Below are 18676 nucleotides of genomic sequence, written 5' to 3'. Positions count from 1 at the left end.
CCAATAAAATCTTATTGTACTGAAATTTTATTCCGCAGATTTAAATTTGCAATAATGTTTTCCTTTTTTAGCCATTTGGACTCAAGAAGTTATGAGCATACCATTGACATATCACATTTTAAGTTTTATGATATTTAACTTTCTGGTAAGAGTTGCATATTTTTCGCATCCAGTAGATACCGAACAACATCTGGCCACCAGATAGATTGAGTCCAAAATGCACTTTCCTTTCCATGTTATGGGCCATTTTTGGGAAATATCTCAGCTGCTAAATGCTCCACTATTTTCACCAGCTAGTTGCTAACTTTGCCATCCTGTCGTTTAACACTGAGATTGTAGTGTACAGCTGCATGCTTTGGTGAAAATCAATGCTTTGAGAGCAAAGGCAGTAAGCCCAACCTGTAAAGGTGTGGGCCTGACAGCTAAACAATGGGCTCAGACTTGCTGTTTGGCGTCATAAAGCTGAGTGAGTGAATTATTAGCTTGTTGACTTGACAGGGACAGTGCGCAGCTTATTGGCAGTACCAGAGTTAGCTATTTGATAAATTAACATGAAATGACTGATTACAGCTGCTCTAAAACTATCATAGAGTCAGACAAAACAGAGAGTAACATGCTGATTAATTTTTCCAGCTTTATTTCCAAATATAAATAAACACCTCAAACAAAAATTAATAAGGAAGCCACACAGGTATCAGTACTCCATAGTAGTAGCCATATTTACACATATGAGGCAGTCAGTTGAAGCCACATCTATTTGACTCAATAATGTAACATAATAAAATAATAAATGTTCAACATTTACAAAAATGCATCCTTTACTATAACAAGCTCTGATGGAATGCTCTTATAGCTTTAATGAGAAACAAACCAGATATATAACAATAAGAAAACTGGACAGCATGTTATAAAATACTTCTTGCACCACATATGAACATTTAGTGCAATTATGTAATACATTTAATAAAATAACATTAATCTACACAGTATGTACACTCTTCTGTCTCCTCTCTTGAATGCTACATATTAAACAGACAGTTGACGCTTTCATATTGTTTTGTTTATAGCCTGTTCCTCTTCATTCCTGCACCCGTCCTCCCTCTGCTTGACTACCCAACATGTAACAATGCAGTTCATGGGATTTGTTGGTGCATACTGTAAGCAGCAGGAGCAACACAGGCTGTGTTAGCTGGCTTTTATTATCTCCCTGATAGAGATCTGTTGTTTGCACACGTCCAGACGAGTGCCGGGCTATTGTTTTGTTTTATGACCATCTCTGCTGGGTTGCCATGGCACTAAGGCCTCTGGCCCCAAAGTCTAATCCTGTCCGGTGTGTCGAAATTCCAGACGTTGGCTGAATCATTCCAGTATCACAGTCGTACTCCCAAATGTTGTCATAGTCCATTTCCTGGTCATCTGGCTCTGTGGGTTCAAGGTACGAGTGGTGATCTATAGGAGCGAGAGAAGATTCAGTGAACGACAAGCCTCACATTGACTGAATAAACTTCAGTCCCGATGTGGGATTGGCCTTGTACCAACACATAATCTTACTGTATAACCAGTAGTGTAACATGCCACTACTGCACCACCTTCCTTTGTTATGTCTATTGTGTTTGTCATTGTACACAAAAACCCGACGTGAAATAATCTGGTTGTAGCACGTGTTAGAATGAATGTGTAAAGCAGTGTGAAATTTAGTTACCAGGTAAATTCTAGTTGTGTTTTCAGTTGTGATAAAGGAGCTCGTTGATAAGTGTGTAAACATGCCCAGTTGTGTGACGTCAATCACAGTTCAGGAGCAGATCCTGTCTGTGAAACAGTGTTCTCTTACACCGTGCTTCCCCCACATGGGACATCCGCACAAATGGCATTTAGAGCTGCACTAAGCTCCATTTCATTGGCACATTTTTGCATTTCCTGCACTTTCAATTCTGTAGCCTTTAACCTTCTGGCTACCTGCTGACAGACCCAAGACTTCAATCAATCCAGTGAGCTTCCAGTGTTTAATTTAAGATGTAATGGCCTGTGAGCAATGTTCTGTGTCCTTGGTGGCATTTACAAAGGCGGCTGACTGTGTTGACGTCTATAACTCATAGTTGGGAGGAAATATGATGCCACAGTGTTAGGGCCGTGATTTGAAAGAGTGCCCATTGTTTCTCAATAGAAGTGTACTGTATATGTCATCAGGTTTTGGAGATTTGAGGGCATTATTTTGATCATGTGATCAATAAATGAGAAATATCGACATGTTAATTGACAATGAAAAGAATCATTAGTTGCAGCTCTATCAACAAGATGAAAAATCATAGCATAGCATATAAGCATATAATTTAACTATAAACTGTCCAACAAACCTGAACTCCACACATAGAACATAAATGGAAGATGGTTTAATCGTTTATGATTGCATGCCTTCAGTTCTTACCTGGTGAGTAGCCATAAGGCATCTGAGATGTGTTCCTCACTGAGCACGACGGGAGGAGAATCTATCAACAGATGTGAAAACAAGACATAGTTACTTCCTGCGATCAGCTATAACAAACATTCTCATGTTCCCTAAAATTATGTTTCATCTGTGGCACCTGTTCAAATATCACCTGCAGAACAAGTACATACACACAGTCTGCTACCACACAGCGCACCATCGGTGCTCTTTGTACTACAGCATTCCAGAAACCAGAGTGTCCTGGGAGACAAGTATCTCTGTGTTTCTCACCTGCTCTTGTAGTTGGCCGGGCGTGGGCAGCAGCTTTAGCCTTGACACGGCTTCTGCTCTCTGCTCCGCTTGGTTCTGAGAAGTCTCCATCTCCAGGCCAAGAGCTTGTCCCTGGGAGTTGGTCAGGACCAGGCTTCTCCTGCATCGCCTGCCCATTGGGGGGGTGCAGAGCTGGAAGGAGGAGGGAACGAGCTCGGGAACCCGCTGGTGGTGGTGGAGCTGAATCGGCTCTTGCCAGCTGTGCTGCTAAAGAACATAGGAGAAACAGTTTAGAACAGAGCCGGTATGAGCACTTAAAACAGGAGTTTTCTAGTATAATTTCACAGGTGTGAAAAAAGGGTCAAATGGAAATATATACATTTTGGTAAAAATAACTCATGCTCTTCCATATAGTCAAATGTAATGCAAAGTCATTGAGAAATTTAGGATTTTGCTTTTGGCAGTCCATTAGACATTGTGTGTGTGTGTGTGTGTGTGTGTGTGTGTGTGTGTGAGTGTGTGTGTGCATGTGTGTGGGCACTGCTTGATATCAAACTGGCTGCTCAGGTGTAAATTGAACCTATGGATCCAGTATCGTTGTCCTACTTACCAATGGCTTGGCCTGATCCAGGGAGTAGATCTCGGGGCTGCAGGGCTCATCATACAGTGGTGACAGTGGTTGTCGGGGGGCACACATGTCCGAGTGGCGCTGAGGGGGGTTCAAGGAGTAGTTCAGGGATGTCTGAGGTGTGCTCCAGCTGTTAGACTGACCAGAAAAGATTCAAAGAGATCCATGAGATAGTTTGAAACAACATTTGCCAATTCTCCTTCAGTCTATATGATGCACTTTGGGTTCACAGAAGGAAATCACATAAGCCACACTCAGATTATGGGTTTTGGACTAATATCACTCAGCTAAAGCAGGTCAGCTGCAGATCATGATGTGTATGTGTACATTAATGGAGGAATACCACTACCACTGATGGCTTAGGTTTTGTTTATAGACTATGATAGAACGTTCATTCCTTGCCCCGTCAAGAAGATTTGTCCTTCAACCCCAATTCTGCAAAAATGCCACTATTACCCTGTGTTTTAACACCATACTCATCATGACCCCTCTCAGCTGACTGCTTGGTGAATCTATTTTAGTTACTGAGCACATGACATGTAAAATAAGTCAACAGCCTCGGGGGGAATATTCGGTTATCACGTTAGACGCCAGACTGAATTACCTTGACAAGCGGCGCTTTCTCCAGCCGCTGTGGGCTGGCGCGGTTCATGGCGGAGTAGGGTGTGCTGTAGATCTGAGACAGCACTGAGGCCTCAATGGGCTGGAGGTAGGAGCCACGCTGGGGGGAGGAGTAGCGCAGTGACAAAGGTCGTAGGTCTCGCTCTGGCCTGGAGTGGGAAGACACGCTGTTGGTCCTGCTGCCCAGGCGGGCGGTCTCAGTCGAGGAGGGACGACTAGAGCTGTACTATAGGGACAACAAGCACACCAAGGGCAAAAGTTAGCATCACTGAGGGAACCACTGAGTTGTGGTCTCCTCACTGCAGTTTTAGTGTTTTTAGCAAACACAGTCAACTGTGACAGTGTGAGTGAAAATGGTCTCCATTAATTTAATTGAGAGGTTAATGGCTCAGGTCAGAAGATGGACAACAACACGTCTTCATGGCACTGAGCCTTCTCCACTTTAAGCTAATTGGATGGGCAGTCGGCCTACGTAGCCCCCCTTCTGGGGGAGTTTAGTCAAATGTCCTGATAACGTCTAATAGTGCTTCAGTACTTCAGGAGACTGAATAAACAAGCAAACTTTTCATAGCTGAATCAGCCTTTTATTTTCATAAGATCCAAAAGTTGTTTTTATGTTTACAGTAAATATGTTATTTTGTTTTTAGTTAAAAATTCTTGACTTAATGATTTTTTTTTAACTGAAAGGCCTGAGAATCATCACTTGAGCCTTTGTAACAGGAGCAGTTTGGTCTCCCGACCTCGCTTAATAATTAACTTTCTCAAAGAAAGGTGTTGCTGCTTAGCTCCACCAAAACAAACACACGTTCTCTTTTAGAAATGTTCAATAAACTCCTACCACATTTCAACCTGTGCAAATATTGAAGCGTTGGTGTATTTGCTTCACTATATCAGCTCAAGAGTACTTGAACATAAGAAAGTAGCACACAGTTGTCTTACACAGAGGGGCTCAGTGTATCCTGGCGAGAGAGGGTCATTTTCATGAATGGGTAACTGAAGGTTGTGGGACCCACGTCCTGTGGGTGACTGTCTGAACTTCAGGGACCCAGATCGTCCTTGGCTGTTTCCACTCCACCTGTCAAACTGTGGTGCCTACAGATTAATGGACAAAAACGTTATATTAGAAATCAAACATTTAGCAAGATTTGTACTTTTTTAGAAGTCTGTTGGACCATTGACATAATGGCAGTAGTAGTAATTGTAATTCCTTTCATAGTCATTACTTTACAAAAGAGGCAGGGCCATGTTATCATTTATGACTTTTCCTCATACTTTAATTCACTCCACCCACAGAAAGCTTGCTCTATAGTTATGGTTCATCAGCAGCTGTGAATAGTGTAATTGTGTTTGGCCTGTGAAAGGAAGGAGGGCGGGCCTTACCTCTCTCTGCGTTGGGGTGTAGATGATGTCATATACTGGGGGTGGAGGGGAGAGAACAGGCACATCAGCAGCTTTGAAATGCTGGATCCAGTCACAGAACTCGGTCCTATCCAGACACGACACCACTATGGGGTTGATAAGCTTCCCTGGGAAGAGAGGGGGGGAGGACAAAGTCTGTCATTCGGTCCACTCGCTCGGTGGAATGTGCTATAGTCGGATTGTCATTCTGGGGATAAAATCAGCTCATTCATGGGGGGTTACGCTCTGTGACGCTAGCGGATTCATGGAAAAGGCCATGCATAAGAATGTACACTCATTAAAATCCCCTTAAACGTGTCTCTTTACATGCCAGCGTGCTAAAGGGACTGCTGCAGAACGGCTCACCGATTCACTTTATTTACCTTCAATCATAAAGGTGTTGGGCTTGACGTCCTGGCAGGGTGTGGTCACGGTGATCATGTTGAGTGGAAGTTTTCCCTGCAATCAGTCATAATGACGCAAACTGAGTAAACAGCTCAGGATATGTTCAAATGTAAGAATGAAAGGTCAGTGAGGTTAGTGGTACCTTATAGAAGAGTCCATCATCCTCCTCTGATAGGATGATCAGTGTCGCTGGGTACATCACCAACAGTCTGTCACTCTGTTCCTGTAGAGATGAGATTATAGCTGCTCATGAGATTTGGGTTTTATCTGGCTGTGTTTCATTGCAGTTATTGGACCCTGTTAAATTTTTCTTATCCGTTAACAGAATACTGGAGTCAAGTGTGAGTCATAAAGGTTAACAATTGTCTATGATTTGTTCACATTTATACATAATTATCAACTTAAACATAATGTCAAAAGTCTGATGTAGTCTTTCTGAGGCAACATAAGAGATGATTTCCTTGTGGAGACGTCAATTACTCTCTTTGTGTGCAAGTTGAAAAGAAAAGTTTGGCACAATAAGAGAAGAAAATTTGATTTTAAACCAACAATTTCCAGAATCCTGAATCACATCACATCTATGATGACTGTATCATTTCATTTCAGATATTAAAAGATTATTGGTTTACAAGTGTGATCGTATAGATGAATCACGAGAATATATTAAAAAATCAAGCATTTTGCATCAGATTGAACGATATTCATAACCATAATGTATTACAGTTTTGATATTGTACAAGAAAGAATGACACCACTTCACCACAATACTTCTAGTGGTGGGAAAATAAGCCCTTATAACTCCCAGTTATTCTGGCTATGTGAAGATAAGACTATGAAAAATACCCAGTACACATGTGACCGTGAGACCTGGTGCAAACATAAGAACAGTCCAGAGGTACAGTTTGATTCAAAGTAAAATCTTTAGTTGAACCAGTTAGTGGGGCATTTAAAGGTGCGGCACACAGTTTATGTTTCTTTCTCTCTTGGAGGGTGTGTCTGGACAGACAGCTGACATTCCAGCTGTGAGGTGAGTCGAGTCACTGCGTGAGCCGGGCAAATGCCTCGTACACACCCAGGCCCTAAATCTCACACACTTCAATAGGGCTGCCGCTGTTTCCCACAGAGAATTAAAAACTGATATCCATGCAAGCCGTGTCAAGACTACTGTTTTTACTGGCTGCTGTGTGATGCTGCATCAGCGTTATTTATTTGTGCTCATGTCTGATTTGGTTAGCGAGAAGTCGCTGATTATTCATCATGTGGTTGCAGGTGTCTGACACAGTGTTGCACCATACCAGGAAAATAAATATAGTAGAGTTATATTTGTAGCAGAGGTACCATTTTGCAAAATATTGACTCCACCCTGTTCACTCACTCCTTACATTGTGTTGAGGTAATGTGTGTTGCGCAATTTCCCAAACTATGTGAGTCACCTAGATTTAGACCTGATGTGATCCCACGGGCATTCACCGTGTGAAAAAATCCCCAGTGTTTGAAAACACGTATGGATCATGAGTTACAGTCTAGTCTGTGTTACTGTACATTTCCTTAAAAAGGCATGAGTAAAGATGCCATGTTTTACTTCCTAGTGACCGGTCAGTGATTCATTATTGATAAGCAGCAGTGATGTCTTACCTGGCAGGGCAGGTGCTGCAATCGGACTTTAGTGACGTAGGTGATGGCGCCCAGGCTGTCCCGCTGTGAGCCTTCCCACTCGTAGATGTGCTCTCTGTTGATGGAGTTTCTTAGCTCCTCTCTACCCTCAGGGGGCTCGACCTGGTTTAGCTGAAGAGGATACACAGGAAGGAATCATTAACAGAGTAAATATGAACAGAGCTCTGCCCTTTAAGCAGATTTAAACATGTTGATTTGGATTCTTTTACCAGAATGTCACTCTTGTTTGTCCATTGTTAAGGCTCCTAATCTAAAGATTATTAAAGCATCGCGAGTTCAGTCATTTTCTTCTGTCCTGACACAATGAGGTTTGTGTGTTTCAACACCTGTGGGTGTGGAGTCAGCACTTTAGCCCTTAGCAGATGTGAGGGTTAGTTCGATGAAGGCTGTGATGCGGTCAAGGCCACTCCCTAGTATCCAGGCCTCAGGGAGAGCCAGCAGTGACCTACTTGACTCACCAAATCTACACTCACATGCACACACACATCCTGTTGTATCACAAGTGGTTGAAGCCAAGGCATTTTTCCTTGCAAATTCGCCACATGGATTAAAAGATGACCACATGCAAGTGTGTCATGAAGATGACCCTCGAATTCGATTTACAAAGGAGAAGTTAATCTTTTGCTGCAGCGCACGAGCCACTTTTTATGCAGCCTGATGTAACGTAACACAGGCCATTTGGAGTGTTGTTTAACTTACTTTCACTCTGGTGTAGTTTTCAGGTGCAAACGCGGTTCCTCCATTGGCCTCAATATTTTCCTTGAGCAAGCCAAACCAGAGGTCCATCTCTTCTTGGCTGGCACAGTAGACGATGATGGGGTTAAGGCTGACACCTGCAGGGTGCAAAGGTCGAAAGGTCAAAATGGAAAGTGTCAGCCTCTCTCTTTCTTTGCCTTTCTTCAGACATTCTGCTATGGTGATGAATCATTAATGATCTTAATAGTCTGCTTCCCTTGTTGTTTAGAATATGTATGCAATAAATACAATAAATGCTAACACATGCTCAAGACACATGTGAGACCTCTTGCGGAAGATTCCTCTTGACCTACTCCATTTGGTATTTAAAAGTCATAACAGGCTCTTCCTCCCACACGGTGCTTACCCACAAGGAATGGACAGAACCTGGGATGAAAAGATCTGGAATCTCCCTCTATCTTTGAGTCCCACACATACCAGAGATAACCAGCCAAGATAGCCTGTTTTGTTCCAGCCCTGTGGCTTTTTACTGTAATTGTCAGGAACCTTTATCCTGCCAACTGCTCCTTTATAAGCAGACACTCTGGGCTTGTCTGTTGACTTTCTCTTCATACAAACTCTTGTAAACCTAAGCACTACCCTGACCAGTTGTTTAACTACATTTAAAGCATGATGTGTCAAAAGCCTTGACTGGAAAGACATAATGAGATTTTCTTTCCTACAAACTTTGAGTAAGTCGTAAGAGCTCCTTAGCTATTGTTAACAGTAATTATCCATCATTATCTCATGTTCACAGCCTTGTTAATTCAAAACACGTGAAGGTTTCCGGGAATCTTCACAGACCATCTCTTGCTGCGTTTGCTGCGTCACTCTCTAACTCACCGACGCCACTTTCCGATAAAGCTGATTCATATTTTCAGCTGAGGAAAAGACGCAGATCTCACCCAGAAAAAATCTCTACATCACATCTCTCACTTGACTCATGCTTCCTCTGCTTGTTTCCTGTCAGTAATACCTCCCAGAAGGTAAATAAAGGCTCACACAGAACAATGAAAACAGCCGAAATACAAAACCACAAAATAACAAGCTTGAGCCGAGGAGATTGCAAAATTAAACGTGAGAAAGAAACACCAAAGAGTGTCAGTGTTATGACAGCAGGGATGTTTCAGATTTCAGTGAGATAGTAATGCTAAAGAAGTCAAAACACAGAAACCTAACACTCTTCATGACTGGGATTGACTGTTCAAACAGTGGATTTGTTTAATTAAATGGGTTTAGATTAGTTCCCAACTTAACTGATTTTGTTGTGGTCAGATCCATCTAGAGATGACAACGGCATATTTCCACTTGAAAAGAAATTAAGTTTCACATTGTTTTTGTCCACTTAGAGTTCAAAAGCTAGCTATTAACCTGAGTACTTTTTGGAATGTGCCATAGATTATACGCAGTGACAAGGCTAAGAGTGGTAGCCGGGCTTTTCTGTGTGACAGCTGGGCTGGCTGAAGTGCACCTGTTGTCTAACAAGAACGGTCTTTAAGGCCTGTTTGGCCCCCTGACCAAGGGTGAAGGGGGCCCATCTCTAGTTAGTCTTGGGGTTGAGTGGAGGTGAAGAGGGTCGCGGCACCTTTGAATCACTGGAATGTGATAACATAGGAAATGCTGCAGCGTGCGGTTTCCTTCTGGTTTTTTAAGTGAGGAGAATTTTACTTTGCTCCAGAACTGATGAGAGGGACAAATATAAAAGACCACAAGCAGGGGTGAGTAAGAATAGCCATAGAATATATTTACTGAGATTACGTAAATAAGAGCCAATGACCCAGACTCTCGCTCTATTCTAGTTTATCTTCCGTTTTCAGTCCCTGACTTGTAAACACCGTACTGGATCAGTTGGTTCCAGACTAAATGATTGATTAGCTATCAGTCGTCACAACTAATAAAACTCCGAAGAGATGATTAAAACATTCCAGGGCTCGATGCCAACAACAGCTTCTGTCCTTCCTTGAGAAACTGAAACTCACCGTTTATCTGAAAGGCGTATTCCTCCGGTTGGCTGTGGTTGCAGTTCTGTTGCAGGTTGGAGATGGTGAGTTCTTTCAGCGGAAGAGTTCCCTGTACACAAAACAACAACAAAAAGCTGTTTTCAGACACCAAAAAGCATTCTGTGCAACATTTTGCTGTTCTGTTCTGTTTGAGCCAACTGTTCAGCTCAAAATGTTAACAAAGACATTAATCACGATGGCACTACATGAGGTCAGTCTTGTAAGTCGATGATGTACTCATGTCTGCCTTGCATTTGCCGTCATCTACTGTACTGACTAATATTGCAGACAGGTGCTGAGCTGTCTCTTTTTTGACATGGGGGGGTTTAACTCTCGACAGACGCACTAAAACGATGATTAATGGCTGCTCAAGCTTTATGAGACAGGTGAAGAAGCTCAATCATACTTTCTGTTTACAGACACAGTGTTGGTTGACAAGGTACGCATGTCAGAAGATATGATGTCATAACATGAATCTCTCCCCCAGAGGAAATTTAAAACTATACAAATCAACTGTGAGATATTAACTGATATTAGCGCTGAACCATGGATCTGATGGGAGGGATTGTGTGTGATGAAACTCACCTGGTATGTCAAGCCGGTTGTGTTGTTGGAGACGAAATGAAGGTGTGTCTGGAAGAGATCCAGGTAGCAGTCATGTACATCCTGCAGAGATAATAAATGAGCTTTAAGGAAGGAAAGAAAGAGTCGCAGATGCAGACACTGCGTTGACAAAATTAGCCCACTATGTCAGATGACAAAGTCACTCCATGTTTTACAATGCTGCCAGAATTTATATAGTGTGTGGAGTTTTTAATTCCAATCAAGCAGTGCGGCATCTGATTCACCAGATTGTCACACTTTTGATTAGAAAATGAATCTGGTAAATCAGCAGGTTTTGTGTTTATGAAATAAACCTTACATGCATATCCGCTCATGTCTGCAAGCTCATGATGTTCTATATTTCTTATATTTATATTGGTTTGTCTCCAATGAGGGAATTGGATTTACATATATGACAGCCTAATAAGGCTTGTAAGATTAATGACTCTTTAAATCCCTGCCGGGGGTTTTGTATGTTTATTTATGTCATATTGGAACATCTTGTTCTTGTATCATCTGCTGATTCATGGAGCTCCTACAGGAAATGTTCGGATTAAGTAGATCGGCCACGGATTCTCCGAAATGTAGGAATTCCCTCACTGAGCACACTTCTTTTTGATAGCAACCCTCTCGTTTTTCATGAATGGCTTTCTTTTAACACTTAGGTAATACTTGTTTCTTTTCTTCCTGGGATTACTTTCTGCAATAATACAATGTGTTCTTTTAGTGATGACGACATCCGTTCCATCAATCTTTGGGCTTTTGACAGGGCTGTTGTGTCACAGCTCTGACAAATTACAGTTCCCACAGTGAGGAGCCGACGTGTCCTCTATCAGTCCCTGGGATCAGAGGAACTCTCTCTACCCCGAGGTTTTCTCTCAGAGATGTTTCACAACTGCGGCAGAAATAAGCATGTCCAAACACAGGCTGCGGTCCGCTTTGTGGAAAACTGATTGGATTATTCACAGGCAACCACCACGTCAATGCCAACAGCAAGTTTCAGTCAGAGTGGTGGCCGCAGAGAAACATCCTGTTACCCTCCACCTGTTTTCATGTTTTGACAATCACTTTGTTCTCAGAGCTGACTGGCCCGATGTGTCATTGTAGGCTTGGTCATTGTTTAAGACCTCATTAACCGCAGTGAGGATTGTGCAGCATTAGTTTTGTTTTCTCATATGGTTGCTTTCCTGATATTTCAACATAGAGTCATTAAAAAGTTACTTTGCTCTGCTCACCTGGCAGTGCACGAAACGGAAACGAACTTTGGAGCTGTGAATCATCCGTCCATAGTTCTTCACATTGATGCTGCTCTTCTTCCAGCCACTGGCTGGGTCGTAGGGAGGATCCCATTTTATGTTCTCTATCGTCTGCAGATCTTTATGGGACATTTCCTGCAACAAGTCATAATGTTAGTGAAGTTTAGACATGACACGAGTAAACCAGTTAGACTTGCTGTTAAAATAAGAAAATAAGACATCAATAAAAATCAAATCACTGACAGACTGACATGTACAGGAGAGCAGTTGTGTTTGGTATACACATGATTGAGTTTCCTGTTATTGCCGTGTCCTACGAGCTGAGGTCCTTACCTTCCTGGGGGTGACAGTGCACAGGATGTTGATGATGCTGTTGGACTTCTCCTGTCCCTCTTGGGGATTCTTCTTGCGAAACAAGCGACTGCTGCTCAAGAGAGAAAGACAGAAACCACGTGTTACAACTCATTCTCCAATGTTTACCATTTATTCTATGTTTGACTTCACAACTGCCGTGTCAACAAGGAACATTTCCTGTTTATGGGCGTTCACTGTCATCTACTGTTGTCAGATGGAGAGTTGACCTAAATTCACGATATTTGATCTCTACTGATTTACATGTGAAATTCAAGGTCAGTGACTTGTTTTCCTTCTTTTGTAATAATCAAGTCACACACTGAATCTTTTTAAATCAATTTTCGCAGCAGACTAATGTATCTGAATCCGGATTTGTTTCTCGTGCCATATAAATTAACCTTCCTCTGTCCTCATTCCATCAGTGCCAGCCATTTAAGTGATAAGTACAATCAGGTCTTGTGTTTCTGATCGCAGAGGATAAGCATAGGAAAATCAGCATTCAATGTTCCTCTTTGTTTTGCGTGACCCCCATCCGTCACCCTTAGTGTCACATTTTTTATGAGGAAGCTCCCTCGCTGCAATGATAAGGCATGGAGATTGCATTTACATTCTCAGCGTGTAGTTTATCTGCTTATCTGCACATATGTGTGCCAGTGTCCTCGTGCAACAACGCAGGCTTTTGTCTGCGTGGTGGGAATCAAGGTCTGTCTACTCAGGAAGTCCCTGTCTAGAATCAATCATTCATTAGTGTTTAGTGAGCGATGTATCCACTTTTATAGTGTATAAATACACAGAGAAAATATGATAATCACGCATGCTGATGTAATTTTCTGTTACAAGGTGAAAGAGGAATGTAGATAATAGACAGGTAGTGGATATGCACACCCCACATTCTCCAACTCACTGCTGTGGCATTAAACTGCTACTCACCTCCCTTCTCTGTGGGGAATACCTGAGCCTGGCCTGATTTACCAACACAAAGAGTAAGATGGGAACAGGGGAAACAAGAACACTGGATGTATTGTCTACGATGAGCCATTGAACCACCTTGGAAGGTGTATCAATGTTCATGCGTGAGCCGCTGGGTTTTTGAATCCCAGCATTTATTGTTTCATTTGAAAACTAAGAACTACATGGCACATTTGACAAAACCAGACCCTGACTCATCACACAACACAGGGGAGAAGACTGGAGGAGAAGCTAATTGGAATCAGATGTGGTGATCCAGCACAGCAGGCTGTACCAAGTGTAACATGCCCAGGCGTATAAGTGTGGAGGACTTAAGAAAACCAGCGAGTTTAAATAGTATGACCCATTGATGTCAGTCAGTTCCTGTACTCTGTCCTGTAGCTTTCAGGTCAGATCGCTACAAGCTATTGACTTATATGTCAGGTGTCATAAACCACATATTAGCAATAATTAACTATATTGCCCACATGTGAGCTTGATAATGAATGGGGTCAGGTCCTGATTTTGGAGGGAAACCAGAGTCACTGACAGCTGGCAGATCATCTTCACAGAGATGCAAAGTGGAGGCAAATGGTAACTGGATCATTGACACCGTTGGCCAGACGGACACCACTGCCGGCACGACTCGGGGACTATCCCATGTTACCATCTGATCCTGAACCTGGCCTCACAAAATTCACAACCTCTGTTTCACCCCACTGCTCAAACCCTGAGAAATACCAAGAATTCCTTCCAGCTGAAACGCAGAGTCAAAAATAACAAACAGCAGTCAAGGGCATGACATGTGTAGAGCAATCATACTGACACAAGTACAGTAAGAATACCTGAAACAAGCTGTAGATTTCTTACCTGTTTCTGCGTATGAAACTCTTGCTGGAGAATCTGAAGTTATGCTGGGGGACACATGACATGCTGCTCCCCATGCTGCTGTGGTCCGTGGGGCTTTGTGCCGCTCTCAAGACAAACTACTCCTTCTGTGATGGTTGAGTGTAATCCAAGAGTGCAGTGTGCTCCCTGCTGAAGTCTGACTTGTACTGAGGGAGAGGTGGGCAGGGAGAGGACTGTTTAGTGAGAGTGTGTCTGCGTACAAGGGGTGGAGTTTGGGTGCTGTGTCACAGGCTGTGTGGTGAATAATGAGTGGGACTCACACCTCCTGTGAGTTGCCTCTGTCTGTTAAATCAATCCCAGCAACAAAGACAGTGGGGCTGGTGGAGAAGTGTGCCATTTCACACCTTCCAGGAGCCAAATGGGTCTCATTGTTGGGGTCATCACTGCGGTGAGCGGTCACTAAACGCAGTGGATGGTGTGTGTCAATCAAAGGGGTAGATGGGAGCTTCCACTGGCATGCCCAGGCATGAAAAATGCCTCAGAGTTAAGTAGTCTGTTTATTTTTGACCCACATACTTTAAACAAAACAGTGACATTTTGAAACTAAAGGAAATTTTATTTTACATCACTTTTTGTCCTGTCTTGTATAAGATTATTATTTTGAATTTAAAGCTTCAAGAACATAAGCAAAACAAAAACACACAATTTTAACAACAAAGTGAAAACAAAAAAAGATACAATGACAACACACATTTAAACCACACATCAAACCAACATGCTCAACTCAGCCTCAGCATGTCATAGCTGGTCAACCAACTTTAAATATGTTAGATATAAATAAACATATGCATACATCATGTTTAACTTGAGTACAGTTTTCCTCTTTTGAATATCCTTATATTTTTTTACTTTCATCAACGGAAACCTCAACATTTTGCTTTATGAGGTATTACTGCCCTCCTCTCCTATACAACAACATAACAAATGGTGTAAAACAAACCAAAACCAACAATTTTGATGCTTGTAATACATTTCCTCATATGAATAATGACACATTTATTATTTCCAGTCTAGTGTAGCTGGGTATGTGTTGTTGTACATTGTAAAGAATGAATTACTTGAGGTGATAGTAACTGGTAGCATGTAATAAATTACATTTCAGAAGTAATTTGTCTAACACTTATATGGGAAATTACCTTTACAAAAAAACACATATTGCCTGGCCCTACTTGCAGCGAAGTCATCTGTCAGTAAGAAAGGAAGGGATGATAGTTTAAACAGGACTCTTTTGTTTTTTTTAAAGGCCCCCATTTTCATACGGCAAGAGGTGAAGAGGTGTATGCAAACATCTTGTTTTTGCATGAAAGGAGCTTGTTCCTGTATCAACACTTGAAATGAAACTCATTCACACAAAAAAAATCCTTTAAGATGTATAAAGTCAGCTTGTCTTCCTTCATGTTTTCCATTTCTTCTCAAGGGATGTTCAGCATAATGGAATTTGGCATTTCATTTAGATAGCACAGTCTACTCTGCGTAAAGATTTGAAAATAATCCTCCAAACAAACCTTTTTTTACTTTGTCATTCAAACATTTAAGGAAACGAGTTATAAATATTTGGTTTTAAGGTTTCAACACTTATGACTCACAATAGAAAACATGTAATGTTCCATGGGTTGGAAATGGATGGTGACATGCGGTGTTATCAATCAGACTGCTGAGTCAAACACTCATGATCATGATTATCTTGTGTTTGCTCATTAATGAGGTCACTGTCTGTGTTGATGATATGCTGTGCTATAGTCATGAGAGTGCTGCTTGCTGTCAGGTAATGGCAACCAGTTCAGCCGGTTTGTTTAAACGGATGCACCTGAGGCAGCAACAGCTATGAGCCTGTTAAAACCACAGCTGAGTCGTTGTCACCATCCAGCCATTCAGATGCCCTATTACTGTTCTCTTGATGGGTCACAGAGCTCATAACAAGTAATTTAATCAATGTAGAATACTGGTCGAACTGCATCTTGGTAAAGGTGATCAAAGAAAATGTCTTTCATCACACTAGTAGATGAAGTTAAGACAGATTAAATTGTTTTATATTACCAAACTGCTGTCACTGAATTATCATTTTGCAATTTACATGATTGGCACTGAGTGGGGATTGTTTGTCAGAATTCAGAATGCAACGTGGGAAACACCCCTTCAACAAGAAGGGGCGTGTTTGATCAAATGACCGCATATAAATATCTCTCCGAATGTAACATGCATAAATCAACTAGAACCAGATTGTTATTTGGATCTGTATCTAATTGTACACACTGATAGATAGCAGGCACCTAAATACGCATTCATTCCTCCCTGAGAAATAAACAAAAATGTCAAGAAATGCTTTATATTGTGCTGATCCCCTGATAAAGGGGTCTGTTCTGAGCAGAGACCCACCCTTCATCTAAGTTTTGTGTAAATCTGTTCAGTACTTTTAGTGTAATAATGCTGATAAACCAACCAACAAACAGACATGGGCAAAAACATAACCACCTTCACGGAGGAAAAAGAAAATTAAATGGGAAAAGTGAATGGAGAAAGTAACACTGTAGCAAAACATTAAAAAAACATCTTTTTGAACATAGGCCAGTATCTATAAATCCTCAATCTCTATTGTTAAGTTGATTGAGGGCCCTGATTAGATCAGTTGTTAGTAATCAGATGAATAACTGAGTAATCCATCTTATTGTCATTAAAATGGTAAACCTTGTGGATGAGCGCACATGCAGCCAACATGGTGACTCACCCCTCTGTTGTAGTTTTCCTTAAATATAGGGAAGACAGCCAACAGGAAAGAAAACATCAAGGGATTTATTTATTTATTTTTACTGTGAGGTCATTCCAGTTTCAGGTTGATGTTCCAGGAGAGATGCATCATCCAGTCTTAGCCAAGATTGAAAGATTCAGATAAACGGCAAATCTTTCCCGGGAATTCCACCTTCCATTGCGTGAGAAGGCTGTAATAGCTCTGTCAGTTTAGGAGAGGGTAGCTGGATAGTTACAAATCTGCTCACAAAAATATAATAAGATATTAGCCACTACTTTAAACTGTATTAATAAAGGGACCTTATCTTGTCTCTTATCTTGATTTGGCTTACAAAACTTCAGTTATGGAAACACTTACTTGAACTTTAGGTGCTAATGTTAGTACAACTAAAACATGTTGATGTTAAACATAAGATGTTAAAAGCATTTTACATGACAACAGCTTGTCAAAATACCGTAGTATTGTGTTCATACAATAATTATTTGTTATCATACTAAATGTTCAGATTTTAAGATGTTAACCATTTGCTTGTCAAAATACTAATGTTAGCATGTTAACATGATCACAGCTGGTTAAAATATTCACTTTAGCTTGTTAACGCACCGACATACCATGTTAACATGACTGTTTGCTTGTTAGCATACCAAATGTTTGCAGGTTAATATGGCAAGTATTTGCTCATCAAACTTGCTAAGCTTGACAAGCAGGGTGGTGATGCCACTTAAGTACGGTCACGTTTCCTCTGTTTACATTCTAAGTGAAATCTTTTATAAAAGCTCTTTAGGGAAAAACTGTGATGCGTCATGATTTATATTCTACATTTTAAAGATAATAAATAAAGACCATAAACTAATATGCTTTAGTCTTAATAGAATCAAATGTGATCATCATGAAATCATGAATAAGTTTAGATTGCTTTGATAGACTTTTTAAACTGCTCAATGGGAAGGGGAAATACTTGGTACTTTGCCAAAAGCAACACCATCTGTAGAGAGAGCCCATTCTTTTTTATATAGTGGGGCTCACAATTTCTGAATAAGCTTTTCCTTAACAATAGCCCACATAGTTAAAAAAATAATGACGTTATTATTTGTTATATTTCAGGTATTTATCTGTGCTCACCAGTAGCATGTAATGTACGTATGTCCCATTCAACCCAATTTGCTTAAATCAGACCATAAGCAATCGTACCAACATAAACTACACTTATTCTCGGTTTGAACTTCCAAACCAAGAAAACACATAGATGTGTCACATCTGTTCAAAAGAAGAAACCTAATTACATTTTCATGTCATTCCCTCCATGTGTGGTGGGTTAAACTTTGGCCCCGAGAAGTCACTCGCTTGTGTTTATCCAGACTCAGTGGGTGAGAGCAACGGTGCTAAAGTCACACCTAAGGCCACAAAAACGGAGTCTGGATATGAGGCTCCCAACATCAGGTGTCCAACAGAGACTCCAACGTGCCAAAGTTCTCACACAGGACGACTATAAAGGAATCTTAATTGGACCTCAGCCGTGCTTTGAAGGCAAGATCAGTCAAAGCATACCTCCCAGTTTTTGTAACCTCAAATATATGTCATTATAGCAAAGTTTTGAAAATGACCAAACATAATATTTCCTTGGTACTCTGTGTCTTAACTTGAAAAAACAGAGGAAAATAAATTACAACCTGTAACACCATCTTTTATAGTATAATCCAAGCT

The 18676-nt window shown here is 41.3% G+C and overlaps 1 protein-coding gene across 2 annotated transcripts; it reads right to left on the bottom strand.

Annotated features, from left to right (window-relative positions):
• Positions 1-608: 608 nt before the first annotated feature.
• plekhn1 (pleckstrin homology domain containing, family N member 1) lies at positions 609-14407 on the bottom strand. Of its 2 annotated transcripts, none has more exons than XM_037104870.1 (16): positions 14188-14407; positions 12349-12439; positions 11995-12150; positions 10742-10822; positions 10136-10226; positions 8121-8254; positions 7383-7532; positions 5890-5970; positions 5726-5801; positions 5325-5470; positions 4884-5036; positions 3928-4170; positions 3306-3461; positions 2717-2959; positions 2426-2486; positions 609-1449 (listed from the first exon to the last, which is right to left on the bottom strand). In XM_037104870.1, the coding sequence occupies exons 1-16, from the start codon at positions 14259-14261 to the stop codon at positions 1265-1267; spliced, it is 2121 nt and encodes a 706-aa protein (XP_036960765.1). In that variant the 5' UTR covers positions 14262-14407; the 3' UTR covers positions 609-1264. The 2 variants fall into 2 exon arrangements, with proteins under 2 accessions (XP_036960765.1, XP_036960764.1); XM_037104869.1 differs by having other exon boundaries at positions 2717-2962; positions 14188-14387.
• Positions 14408-18676: the final 4269 nt, after the last annotated feature.

The sequence above is a fragment of the Acanthopagrus latus genome, chromosome 7, assembly GCF_904848185.1.
Source record: "Acanthopagrus latus isolate v.2019 chromosome 7, fAcaLat1.1, whole genome shotgun sequence".
NCBI lineage: Eukaryota > Metazoa > Chordata > Actinopteri > Spariformes > Sparidae > Acanthopagrus > Acanthopagrus latus.
This window is presented reverse-complemented; position numbering and strand designations above follow the sequence as displayed.